At 45.5% G+C, this 13,583-nt stretch overlaps 1 protein-coding gene across 1 annotated transcript in view; it reads left to right on the top strand.

Moving 5' to 3' along the window:
* The window catches only part of ttn.2 (titin, tandem duplicate 2), a 191,715-nt gene that overhangs the window by 129,786 nt on the left and 48,346 nt on the right, over positions 1-13,583 (top strand). The window contains 37 exon segments of the mRNA XM_055230344.1: positions 16-324; positions 407-588; positions 676-805; positions 894-1,045; positions 1,122-1,269; positions 1,353-1,573; positions 1,643-1,739; positions 1,834-2,130; positions 2,210-2,509; positions 2,583-2,897; positions 2,988-3,211; positions 3,288-3,438; positions 3,517-3,798; positions 3,879-4,181; positions 4,569-4,874; positions 4,947-5,228; positions 5,343-5,530; positions 5,617-5,728; positions 5,821-5,959; positions 6,124-6,287; positions 6,366-6,517; positions 6,594-6,750; positions 6,825-7,106; positions 7,227-7,526; positions 7,640-7,771; positions 7,774-7,932; positions 8,029-8,948; positions 8,951-9,010; positions 9,012-10,039; positions 10,225-10,912; positions 11,007-11,271; positions 11,357-11,683; positions 11,766-12,050; positions 12,171-12,470; positions 12,546-12,848; positions 12,924-13,199; positions 13,274-13,573. Coding sequence (XP_055086319.1) covers positions 16-324; positions 407-588; positions 676-805; positions 894-1,045; positions 1,122-1,269; positions 1,353-1,573; positions 1,643-1,739; positions 1,834-2,130; positions 2,210-2,509; positions 2,583-2,897; positions 2,988-3,211; positions 3,288-3,438; positions 3,517-3,798; positions 3,879-4,181; positions 4,569-4,874; positions 4,947-5,228; positions 5,343-5,530; positions 5,617-5,728; positions 5,821-5,959; positions 6,124-6,287; positions 6,366-6,517; positions 6,594-6,750; positions 6,825-7,106; positions 7,227-7,526; positions 7,640-7,771; positions 7,774-7,932; positions 8,029-8,948; positions 8,951-9,010; positions 9,012-10,039; positions 10,225-10,912; positions 11,007-11,271; positions 11,357-11,683; positions 11,766-12,050; positions 12,171-12,470; positions 12,546-12,848; positions 12,924-13,199; positions 13,274-13,573 — 10,236 coding nt within the window.

Raw genomic sequence — 13,583 nt, 5'->3', positions numbered from 1 at the left:
TGTTATATCACACAGCTCCACCAAGCATGCCTGCTGCTCCTGAAGTGGCTGACAAGAACAAGCACAGTGTGACCCTGGCCTGGAAGCCCCCCGAGTATGATGGTGGCAGTCCCATTAAGGGCTACATTATCCAGATCCAGGATGAGGGCTCCTCTCAGTGGGTGAGAGTGAATGATCCGGAAAGTCTGCATCCCACCACTGAGTTCACCGTGCCGAGCCTCCGCGAGCTCAAACGCTATCGCTTCAGAATTATTGCCGTCAATGACATTGGGGAATCTGACCCAAGCCCTCGCACTACTGAGGTCCTTGTACAAGATGTTCAGCGTAAGACCAGATGAAACATTCCTTGTTTAATTTTACACTTTTAATGTGTACAGAAGATGTTGAGTGTTTTATCTTTCCACAGTTCCTCCTGCCATTAGCATTGATGTATTGCTTGAAGACCTGCTTTGCATTCGTGCTGGAGATCCAATCAGGATTCCTGCCACAATCAGGGGGCGTCCTGCTCCTAAAGTGACTTGGGATTTCACTGGAAAGGCCAAATCGCACAAGAAGAACAAGCTGCATACACTTCCAGTTGACTCTGAAGTAAGATCTATTATACTTTGTCTATTGTCTATTTGTGCTTTCTGTCAAATATTTGTTCATTACAATATGGTCTTTGTCTTTACACAGGTTGAGTCCACAGATACTACTTCTGTTGTGACCATCCCTGTCAGTCAGAGGACGCACACCGGTCGCTACACAATCACTGCCAAAAACAAGTCTGGCCAGAAACATGTGAACGTGAGAGTGATTGTCCTTGGTGCGTCTGTCATCCATTTTTTGGTTAATTCAAATGAATCAAAAAAGCAAGTTATTGTGTTTTATTTTGAAATTGTGTTGTGTCATAGATGTTCCTGGACCTCCAAAGGAATTGAAAGTGACCGACATCACCAGATCAACCATGAGGCTGATCTGGAAGCTGCCAGACACTGATGGAGGGGAGAGAATCAAGAGCTACTTTATTGAGAAGAAGTCTACGATTGATAAGGCTTGGACCAAGGTGCCTATTTTAGTCATTTACTTTCATAAACATTGTATGAACAGTTTCTGAACAGCTAGTATTTTGTTTTAATTAGGTTAATGCTGCCTGTGCTAGCCAAGCCTTTGTGGTCCCTGGTCTTTTGGAGGGTCAGGACTATTTGTTCAGAGTCCGGGCTGAGAACAGACTGGGATTTGGTCCATTCACAGTCACCACTGATCCTGCCAGAGCCACAGATCCGATCTGTAAGTTCTCACTTGTGATCTACACAGTGAAAACCACCACGACCTCTACCAACTATTTACAGTGCTGATATTCTTCTCTTCAGACCCCCCTGATCCTCCCACCAAACTCAAAGTGAACCTCGTGACTAAGGACACTGTCACCCTGAGCTGGGAGGCACCCAAAAACAATGGTGGCTCACCGATAAAGCATTACATTATTGAGCGTCTGAGCTGGGACACTAGTGGAAAGGAGAAGGAGACATGGAAACAGTGCAACAAGAGAGATGTTGAGGAGCTGACCTTTACTGTGGAAGACCTTAAGGAGGTGGGTATTTCTAACTACAGTTTTCTGTCCAGTTTTTATTTGACTATTATTGTGTTTGTGTTATGAAAGGGTGGAGAGTACGAGTTCAGAGTAAAAGCTGTGAATGCTGCTGGACCCAGCCGCCCCTCTGCTACCGTTGGACCCATGGTCATCAAGGATCAGACATGTAAGTCACAGATATCATAACTGGATAGTAATAATGTCTGCACCCAAATGAATAAGTAATAAGTGAAAGTGAAGTAAATGTTGTATTTTTCCAGGTGCTCCCACTATTCAGATGCGTGAGTTCCTTGAGGGTGAGGAGGGTTGTGATGTCAGCATTGTGGCAAAGGTCAGTGGCTGTCCATTCCCCACGCTGACATGGCACAAGGTCAATGCAGCCAAACCAGAGGAGAAGACTCCTATCCAGTATGACCAGCACATGAACAAACTGGTGACACACGACAAATGCACCCTGCTCATCCAGCAGGCCAGCAGGCTAGACAGTGCCCTCTACAGCCTGTCAGCTACAAACAGCTTGGGCACAGTGTCCAAGGACATCAAGGTCTCAGTCTACGGTAAGATATACAATATTCCAAGAGTCCATAATAAACCCCATAACAATGGCCATTTAGTTATGCAACAATCATTGTGCAGGACCACCTGGAGCACCTGTTGGACCTGTTAAATTCACTGAAGTGTTTGCGGAGAGGATTGGCTTGGCCTGGAATCCACCCAAAGATGATGGTGGCTCTAAGATCACCAACTACGTTATTGAAAAGCGTGAGGAAAACAGAAAATCCTGGGTCCACGTCTCTAATGACCCCAAGGAGTGTGCCTATGTTGTTACTCGTCTGACCGAGAACCATGAGTATGAGTTCAGAATCATGGCCCAGAACAAGTTTGGAGTTGGACCTCCACTGGTCAGCGAGTCAGAGAAAGCCAGAAACCTTTTCAGTAAGTTTAGTTTAGTCATTAGTCCTTCCCATGTATATGATTGAAGTAATTAAATTCCTATTCTCTTTTGCAGCTGTTCCTGGCCAGTGTGAGAAGCCAACCGTGACTGAAGTCTGCGTTGAGTCGATGACAGTCAACTGGGATGAGCCTAAATATGATGGTGGCTCTTCCATCACCGGGTATTACCTTGAGAAGAAAGAGACAACATCCAAGCGCTGGACTCGTGTCACACGTGAGCCTATCAGGGCCTTGCCTCTGGGCAACAACTGGGATGTAACTGGCTTGCAGGAGGGAGCCTTGTACCAATTCAGAATCATAGCTGTCAATGCTGCAGGCTGCGGACTACCCAGCATGCCCTCTGACCCCATCCTCTGCAGAGACCCCATCAGTAAGAACTTTTAACTAAACATTTACTTGTTTGAAGTTTAGGTTAAACCTATGAAATGAGTAACACTAAATTAATTTATCTTCTGTTTAGAGCCCCCTGGCCCACCCACACCAAAGGTGACTGATTGGACCAGATCCACTGTGGAGCTAGAATGGATTCCTCCTTCATTGGATGGAGGTTCAAAGGTCACTGGATACATTGTGGAATATAAGGAAATCAACAAAGAGGAAGAGGAAAAGAAAGCCCAGAGAAGGCTTCTGCTAAGTGAGGAGGAGGAGAAGGAACCAGGAGCAGAGGACGAAGGATGGAAAAAGGTAAACTGTAAAATATTATATTTTACAATCAATAATAAAATTAACAGATCACTGAACGTTGAATTCCTTTCCACAGGCTAAGGACACTGAGGTCAGAGGTACTAAATTCGTTGTGGACAGCCTGACAGAGGGAGGCCTGTACCAGTTCAGAGTCAGAGCTGTGAATGCAGCCGGAGTTGGCGACCCAGGATACGTTTCAGAGCTCATTGAGACCAAAGACAGGACAAGTATGAGTCTTAATAATACAAACAAGTAGCATGGAAAGGAGAAATACAAAATTATTAATACGAAATTATTTGATGCAGTTCCACCTGAGATGGACCTGGATGCCTCCGTGAAGGAGAAGATTGTTGTCCACGCAGGTGGCACCATCCGTATCATCGCATACGTGTCTGGTAAGCCAGCTCCTCAGATAGCATGGTTCAGAGATGATGCTGAGGTGCCCAAAGAGGCTGTGGTGGAGACAACAGGAATCTCCAACTCCCTGGTCATCAAAAACTGCAAACGTGCGCACCAGGGCATATACACCCTCAGTGCCAAGAATGAGGGTGGAGAAAGGAAGAAGGCTGTCATTGTGGAAGTCCTGGGTAAGTCTGAAGAGATTTCTTTATTATTCACTTTATATTTAAGTTAAAACATTGATTAACCACGGCGTTGTTTTCTGTAGATGTGCCCGGACCCGTTGGCCTTCCCTTCACTGGTGAGAACTTGACCAGCGACTCTTGCAAGCTGACCTGGTACTCCCCTGAGGATGATGGCGGTTCTGCCATTACCAACTATATCATCGAGAAGAGGGAGTCTGACCGCATGGGCTGGACCTCTGTCTCCTACACTGTCACCAGGAACAACGCCGTGGTGCAGGGACTCAACGACGGCAAAGGCTATTTCTTCAGGATTGCAGCTGAGAACATAATCGGCATGGGACCCTTCACTGAGATTGAGAAGATGGTCATGATTAAGGACCCTATCTGTAAGTCATGCAGTGCAGCTGGCCTCGTATGATAAACTTTCAAAATAGCTGGGTTTCAGATGGCATCACAGCATTTGAGGCAGCCTGAAACTAATATTGTAAAAAATGTTAAAATGCAGATTTTTGTTGGACTACAGTAACTTCTTGGGTCTAGTTGCTAACAGAAATGATCAGGTTCAATCATCATTTGGGAATCATTTCAATAATAAATAATCATTAGTCAATAATCATTTGGGAATTTACCAGTTAAAATTGTTGTAACAAAGTACACTGTAATCAATATGAATATCTGGCTCTTGCCCCCCATCTGGGAGGATAACATCACCACATTCTAGAATCTGAAAACCACCAATGGTATTGACTAAATATTTTTGTTATGTTTTCTAGCTGTCCCTGAGCGCCCAGAAGACCTTATCATCACTGCAATCACCAAAGACTCTATTTCTGTTGCCTGGAGGCCACCTAAATACGATGGTGGCACGGAGGTGACCGAGTATGTTCTGGAATCGCGCATGGTTGGTCGAGACAACTTTGTGCGTGTGGGTGCCGACACCAAACTGATGGACAGGAAGTTCACTCTCACTGGTCTGAAGGAGGGCTCAAGCCATGAATTCAGAGTCTCTGCTATCAACCAAGTGGGACAGGGCAAAGCATCCTTTGCCACCAAACCTGTGCAATGCAAGGATGAACTTGGTGGGTCTTCAAATATACAATCACAAATGTAGACTTTTACAACCTTTACTAAAATAAATATTCCTTTTACAGAACCGCCCACACTGGAAATGGACATCAGGGAGAAGATGATGGTGAAGGTGGGAGACGTGTGCACTCTGTCTGGACGTTACAGCGGCAAACCGGCCCCAGCCATCGCCTGGAAGAAGAACGACGAAGAGCTGAAGGAGGATGAGGAGATCAGCCTCCACAGCACAGCCCGCCACCTCAGCCTCAACATCAGCAAAGCCAAAAGAGACCACAGCGGCTGCTACTCCGTCAGAGTTGAGAACGCTGCCGGTACTCGTACTGGAATCTGCACCATAACTGTTGTCGGTATGTCAGAGACAGCACAAAATTTGGCATACATTGCTCAGAGTTTACATTATGGACTCAAAAGTACAGGCAAAATATTCAATCATTACATTATTTTTTACTTTTTTCCCCCAGACCGGCCACAGCCACCAGAGGGCCCTGTAGTTTTCAATGAGGTCTACAGAAACTACATGGTGATTTCCTGGAACCCTCCGCTGGATGATGGTGGCTGTGCCGTGTCCAACTACATCATTGAGAAGAGAGACACAAACAGAGACTTGTGGATGCCTGTTACCGAATCTTGCACTAGAACCACATGCAAAGTATTTCTTCCACAATGACTGTCAATTAAATTAATTAAATTGTGTAAACATAAACATTCTATGAATAATTGTAATTTCAAATTTAGGTGCCTAAGCTGATTGAAGGTCGAGAGTACATCATCAGAATCATGGCTCAGAACATCTATGGTGTCAGCGATCCTCTACTTTCCGCTGAGACCAAGGCCAGAGACATTTTTAGTGAGTCCTCTATTATATGAAGGGTTCACATGCCTCTTAAACATATGCAATGCAAGAGTGTCTCACAAATATCATTCTCCTTCCCATTGCAGAGGTGCCTGACGCCCCCAAACAGCCCACTGTGAAGGAGGTCTATCATGATTCTGCTCTTGTTAGCTGGGAACCTCCCGCAGATGGAGGAAAACCAATCTCTGGCTACATTGTGGAGAGAAAAGAAACCATGGCCAACAGGTACTGAATGACAAAACATATTTTACAGTAGTTGTGCATTTTTGCTAAATGGAATTTACATTACATTTGATTAGCAAAAGATGAAGTTTTAAATCTGTCAACTGGACAATTTGGCCTGGACAACTGAGGGATTACACAGACATTACGTTTGATTGTTTTTTCAGATGGGTTCGTTGTAACACAGAGAGGATCCACCCTAAGGTTGAGTACTGGGTGACTGACCTGTTGCAGGGCTGTGAGTATGAGTTCAGAGTTAGCGCAGAGAATGTGGTGGGAGCTGGTGACCCGAGCCCACCATCCAAACCAGTCTTCGCCAAAGATCCCATTGGTGAGTCAGTCTGTAATAGTAAAAATACATTTTAAATTCCTGCTGCAACATTACTAAATGAGTATTTGTTTACCACAGTTAAACCCAGCCCACCAGTGAATGTTCACTGCATAGATTTCACTAAAGAATCTGTCACTCTGGCCTGGGAACCACCTAAGGACACCGGCCGTGGAAAGATCTTTGGATATCTGCTAGAGTTCCAGAAAGCTGGAGAAGAGGAGTGGCAGAAGGTGGTTAACTAAATATTATACACAGAATACATGTATTTCTTTCTTTGCTTGACCATTTTTTTGTTGTTGTCTTCAGGTCAATCAAACTCCTGATTCTTGCCAGGGTACTAAGTTCAAGGTAATCAACCTAGATGATGGAGCTCTGTATCGGTTTAGAGTTATGGCCGTAAATGCTGCCGGTGAGTCCGACCCAGCTAGTGTCAAGGAACCAATCAGAGTCCAGGACAGACTTGGTAAGCGATAAGCATAAAACTGAATGTGTGTAAAAATGCAACAAAACTAACAGTGTCGTTCTTTGCCCCTTCAGAGCCCCCAGAGTTGATTCTAGATGCTGGTATGACCCGAGAGGTGAAGGCCATGGCTGGCACACACATTAGTCTCATAGCTGAAATCAAAGGTGTTCCATTCCCCACTGTCACTTGGAAGAAGAATGAGGCTGAAGTGCCCACCAGAGCAGACATTGAGACTAACCAGACTGGCACCAAGCTGGAGATGAGGTTCTGTAACCGTGATGATTGTGGAGATTATACTCTCACAGTGGAGAACCCTGCTGGATCAAAGACTGTTACATGCACTGTACTGGTTCTTGGTAAGCTTGTAAATCTAAAATAATTGTACTGTGCTTTCAATGAACTACCACCACTTTAAATTCTCTTCATTCTGGTGATAAAAAAGGTTTACTCATGTACCTTTTTGATGTTGTCTTTAGACAAACCTGGCCCCATCCAGCACTTGCGTGTGTCAGATGTTAGGTGTGATTCTGCTTACTTATCCTGGAAAGACCCTGAGGACAATGGTGGTGCTCGTATCACCAACTTTGTTGTGGAGAAGAAAGATACAGCCTCCACCCAGTGGGTCCCTGTCTGCTCCACCTCCAAGAAGCGCAGCATGATGATCAAACATCTGATGGAAGGCACTTCATACACATTCAGAGTGGCTGCGGAGAACCAGTATGGACGCAGTGAATATGTGGAGACACCAAAGGCCATCAAAGCCATGAACCCATTGTGTGAGTAAAAACTTTATACCTCTGTGTATTACACATATCTATTTCAATATACAGCTTAAGAATCTTAAGAATATGTATCCTCATCAACACAATTTAACCTTTTCACTCTACAGTCCCTCCTGGTCCTCCTAAAGATCTGCACCATGTTGATGTTGATAAGACAGAGGTGTGGCTGGAGTGGAACTGGCCCGACCGTAATGGAGGCAGTGAAATCACCGGCTTCTTTGTAGAATATCAGGAAGAGGGTGAAAGGAATGGGATGAGTGGAAGACTGTAAGCATCCCTGAGACTCATGTGACTGGCCTTGAGGAAGGAAAGACCTACCGCTTCAGGGTCAGGGCGGAGAATGCTATTGGCCTCAGCAGACCTGATACCACTGTGCCAATCCTCTGCCAGGAAAAACTGGGTGAGATATTACAGAACGCAGAGTACCTGTCTTTTAAGTGAGGTTTGAGATAATAAATATTGTGTAATTGACATTCACTTTGCTTTTGTATTTTAGTGCCACCCATTCTGGAGGTGGATGTGAAGCTCACTGAGGGTATCATTGTGAAGGCTGGCACCACTATCAGGCTGCCTGCCATCATGAGAGGTATCCCTGTTCCCACTGCCAAGTGGACCATTGAAGGCGAGGAGATCACAAGCCAGGGCAACATCAAGATCGACACTGATAACTTCTCCACTGTGCTCACCATTAATGAATGCACCAGAAACCACACTGGCACCTACCTGCTCACTGTGTCCAATCCAGCTGGAACAAAGACCGCAGCCCTAAACGTGACTGTTTTGGATGTTCCAGCCGCTCCTATTTGGACCTGGTTAACATTCCTAGAGGTCTCTCCTGATGCTATGATGATTGAATGGCGTCCACCCAAAGATGACGGTGGCAGTCCAGTCACTGGTTACATTGTAGAGAAGAGGGAGTCCAACAAGGAGACATGGGGAGGTGTGAGTTCTGGCAGTCTGGCCACTCAACTCAATATTACCCGTCTGCAAAAGGGAGCAGAGTATGTGGTCCGCATTCGGGCTGAGAACAAAATGGGTATTGGTGCTCCACTAGAGAGCAAACCCACAGTGGCTGAGCACACCTTCATGCCCCCTAGCCCCCCAGGTAAACCCCATGTATCTGATGTGGCTGAGGATGCTGTCACTTTAGGGTGGACCATGCCTCTGGCAGATGGTGGTAGCCCAATTCACGGTTACATCATTGAGCGCAGACACAAGGGCGGAAAGTGGATCCGTGTGAACAAGATACCTCACAAGGATCTTAGGTTGAGAGTCCTGGGTTTGTTTGAGGGCAATCAATATGAGTTCAGAGTGTTTGCAGAGAATGTTGCAGGCTACAGCGGGCCATCTCCTATTTCTGACCCTTGTGTACCCTGTAGACCCATTACTGTCCCAAGCCCTCCTATCAACCCCAAAGGTTAAAGACTACAAGCAAATCGACTGCTGACCTTGTTTGGATGAAACCTTCCAAAGATGGAGGGCAGTCCAATTTTAGGCTACACAGTGGAAATGAAGAAGGCTGACACTGAAGACTGGAAGAAGGTCAACTTGGATGACTTAATTAAGCCCTGTGCATATAAAGTGAAGGGCCTGGAGGAAGGCGTGACATACAGATTCAGAGTGTTTGCATCAAACATGATCGGAGATGGAGAAGCTAGAGAGATCCCAGAGTCCATCACAGCTCAGGATATCCTCATTCCTCCAGAGATTGAGATGGACGATACATGTCGTGAGCGTGTCACTGTGCGTGTTGGACACAACATTAACATCACAGGCTACATCAAGGCTCGCCCTGATCCAGAAGTCTTGTGGTGCAAGGAAGACACAATCCTGGAAAACAGCAAACGTGTAACCATCACCCAAAATCTGCCTGTGGCTCACATTAGGATTAAGGAAGCTACAAGGAATGATCATGGAAAATACACTCTGAAGGCTTCAAATGAAGGCGGTGAAGCATCCTGCACAATTACTGTCAATGTCCTGGATAGACCCAGCCACTGCCAAAACCTCCACATGACCTATGTCACGAAAAACTCCTGCATGATTAATTGGGAGGCCCCTCAAGACAACGGAGGCTCTGAGATCACACACTATATTGTGGAGTGCCGTGAGCCCAGCATTAGCATGTGGTCCATGGTCTCTTCCTGCTGCACTAATCGCAAGATCAAAGCCAAGCTTATGGAGGGCCACGAGTACTTGTTCCGTGTTTGTGCTGCTAACAAGGTTGGACTTGGACCCACTACTGAGACCAAGACTGCACTTCTGGCTGCTGACCCCCTGCAAAAGCCTGGGGAGCCTGAGAACTTCAGAGTCACAGACATTGGTAAAAACCATGTCTATCTTAGATGGAGGAAGCCTGACTATGATGGTGGAAGCCCTAACATCTCGTACAATCTTGAGTGCAAAGCTGCTAATGCTGAAGAATGGGAAAAACTCAATACCGGCATCCTCACTGATACCTTCTTCCTAGCAGATAATCGTGCTGAAAACCAGACCTACAGCTTCAGGTAAGTTGCATAGATTTTCTTTTCAAAATATTTATATTAATAATACATATTTACACATTGTCACAGAAATATAAAGTATATAAGTAAGGTTTAGAAGTGTAGTGCAAATTGTCTCTATACTACCCAATACAAATCTCTTGAAATAGCATGTTATTTTATTCTTAAACTGTGTTTAATTGTTCCAGGGTGCAAACTGTTGGTGAAGGAGGTGAGAGTGGTTGGGTGAAACTTGACAACATTTTGGTGAAGGAGGAGATCCAGAAGCCTGTCATTGATCTGAAGCTGTCTGGAACCCTGACTGTGAAGGCTGGTGAGTCCGTCAGAATTGAGGCCGGCTTGAGAGGCAAACCCCAACCTGAAGTCAAATGGGTAAAGGATAAGGCTGTGGGCGACAACCCCAGAATGAGCTACGAGACTGGAGCTGACTACTCCAAGTTCCTTCTGACCAAGTCCAGACGCACCGACACTGGAAAGTATGTCATCACGGCCACCAACCCCGCCGGTACCTTCACCGCTTATGCCAATGTGAACGTGCTGGACATTCCCGGACCTGTCAGGAACCTCAGAGTCACTGGCATTGGACCAGACAAGTGCAGAGTGGTTTGGGATGGACCCGAGGATGATGGAGGCTGTGAGGTGGACAGCTACATTGTGGAGAAATGTGAGACCAGAAGAATGGTCTGGTCCACATATTCTGCCTCTGTGGTCACACCCTATTGCAATATTATCCGTCTGGTTGAAGGCAATGAGTACATATTCAGAGTGAGGGCTGAGAATAAGATGGGAACTGGCCCGGCTTTGGAGACCAAACCCGTGACGGTCAGGACTCAGTTCAGTAAGCCTGGACCTCCTGAACCCCCAGAGGTCACCAAGGTAAACTTTTTTGCAATTAGATCTTTAAATCAAATCAAATATTTCTACACCATTTGTGCTCATTCAGTAATTCCATGGTTTCTGTTCTCTTAAGGTGAGCAAAGAGGAAATGACAGTGGTATGGGCTCCTCCAGAGAACGATGGTGGAAAGTCCATCACTGGTTATATCCTGGAGAGGAAGGAAAAGAGGGCAGTACGCTGGGTGCCATGCAACAAGAGTCCTATTTCTGAGAGGCGTATGAAAGTAACTAACCTGATCCCCAACCATGAGTACCAGTTCAGGGTGAAGGCTGAGAATGAAGTTGGCCTGGGTGAGCCAAGCAAACCCTGCAGACCTGTTGCTGCCAAAGATCCCATTGGTGAGTTTGCAATCTGTTTATACCTAATTAAGGTACATTTTTTAACCTGATTCTTCATAATTGAGGTTATTATTTTAATTTTCAGAGCCCCCTGGCCCTCCTGCTGGACTCAAAGTGGCTGACAGCACCAAGACCTCCATCACTCTAGGTTGGTCCAAACCTGTCTATGATGGTGGAGCACCCATTATCAACTACAGCCTTGATATGAGACTGAAGAGTGAGGTTGACCCAGAGAAACCCACAGAAGGCTGGAAGAGGATCGATACCCATGGCCCACTGGTTCTCACTGAATTTACTATCAGTCAGCTAGATGAGAAACAGGAGTATGAGTTCAAAGTCTCGGCACAGAACCAGGTGGGGTGGGGACGGCATGCGTACCTAAAAGAGGCTGTTTCTCCCAAGGAAGTCCTGGGCAAGTATTAAGTTTCAGTGATCTGTTAAAACTCCTCAAGCATGTGCTAATCATTTACAGTGTACTGTTTGTATGATTACAGAGGCCCCAGAGATTGACTTGGATGCAAGCCTAAGGAAAGGCTTGGCTGTCAGAGCTGGATGCCCAATCAGGCTTTTTGCTGTAATCAGAGGTAGACCTGCTCCTAAAGTCACATGGAAGCGCATGGGTGTGGATAATGTGGTACGCAGAGGTCATGTGGATCAGGTAGACACCATGTCCTTCCTGGTCATTCCTGAAAGCACAAGAGAAGACTCAGGAAAATACTCTCTGACACTGTCAAACTCAGCTGGAGAGAAGGCAGTGTTTGTTCGTGTCAAAGTACTTGGTAAGTCTTATAATATGGTAAAAGTTACCTCCAAAACATACATGTTTTAATAAATCAAATCATGCAGATGTAATAAATCAAACATGTAAATCTTAATTCTTACATGTTTGTGTTTTAAAGATACACCTGGACCTGTTGGTGGTTTTGAGGCTACTGATGTCACAAAGACCACTGCACAGTTGTCCTGGCTGCCACCAGAGAATGACGGTGGAAGTCCCATCACTAATTACATTGTTGAGAAGCGTGAAGTTGACAGGAAGACTTGGACCAAATGTACTGAGGACCACAAGAAGACTAGTTTTAAAGTTACCAACATGACACCTGGGATTGAGTACTACTTCAGGGTTATGGCATGCAATAAATATGGCATTGGTGTTCCTCAAGACTCACCAAAGTCCTACTTGGCTGTTGATCCCATGAGTAAGTCTTCAAGTACACTTCAGGTGTTAAATTGAAACCTATTATGTTCTTATCTAACCTTTGCCCACTGTACAGGTGAGCCGGATCCTCCAAAGAAGATGGATGTACTGGAGATAACTAAGAACAGCGCCACACTTGGATGGCTGAAGCCTCTTAGAGATGGAGGATCAAAGATCAATGGTTATGTGGTAGAATACCAGGAAGAGGGCGCTCCTGAGGACAAGTGGACACCCTACTCAGTGGTCAAAGATCTGACAATTGTGGTGGTTGGCCTGAAAGAAGGAACCAAATACAAGTTTAGAGTGGCAGCTAGGAATGCAGTGGGAGTAAGCTTGGCTAGAGAAGCAGAGGGAGTGTTTGAGGTCAAAGAGCAGCTCAGTAAGTATTATGCCACAGCTTTTAAAAAATATTATCTATAATATTTAGTAATTTTCAATATTCTTCTTTTCTCAGTGGCCCCAAAGATAATCATGCCTGACATTGTCACTGTTAGAGCTGGATCTAAAATGGTGGTTGAAGCCATTGTTGCAGGAAAACCTGCTCCATTCTGCAAGTGGAAGCAGGGCAATGAAGATGTTCTAACTTCAGATCGTCTGCAAGTTATAAAGACACTGACAACATGCGCACTCATCATCAAAAATGTGACACGACAAGACAGTGGCTACTACAGCCTGTCAGCTGAAAACAGCACTTCCAAAATAAACCAGATTCTCAGAGTCATTGTCATGGGTCAGTCTTAATTTTTAATATACACATGATTAAAATATATTGTTCCTTCAATTGACCCCTGTCCTTCTATGCAGACTTGCCTGGTCCACCGGAGGGTCCCCTGGCAATCATTGAGCGTGATATTGATGCCTGCACACTGCAGTGGAACTCACCAGAGGAAGATGGTGGCAGCAACATCACTAACTACATTGTTGAGAAGTGTGATGTAAGCCAGGGTGACTGGGTGACAGTGTCCACCTCCTGCACCAAAACCGAGTTCAAAATGACTAAGTTGACTCCTGGCAAGGAGTATGGTTTCAGAGTCCGTGCCGAGAATAGATTTGGCATTTCTGAGCCTATCTATTCTGAGAGGATCATTGCTAGATATCCATTTGGTCAGTCTTA

Source organism: Periophthalmus magnuspinnatus, chromosome 21 (genome assembly GCF_009829125.3).
Source record: "Periophthalmus magnuspinnatus isolate fPerMag1 chromosome 21, fPerMag1.2.pri, whole genome shotgun sequence".
Taxonomy (NCBI): Eukaryota; Metazoa; Chordata; class Actinopteri; order Gobiiformes; family Gobiidae; genus Periophthalmus; species Periophthalmus magnuspinnatus.
This window is presented reverse-complemented; position numbering and strand designations above follow the sequence as displayed.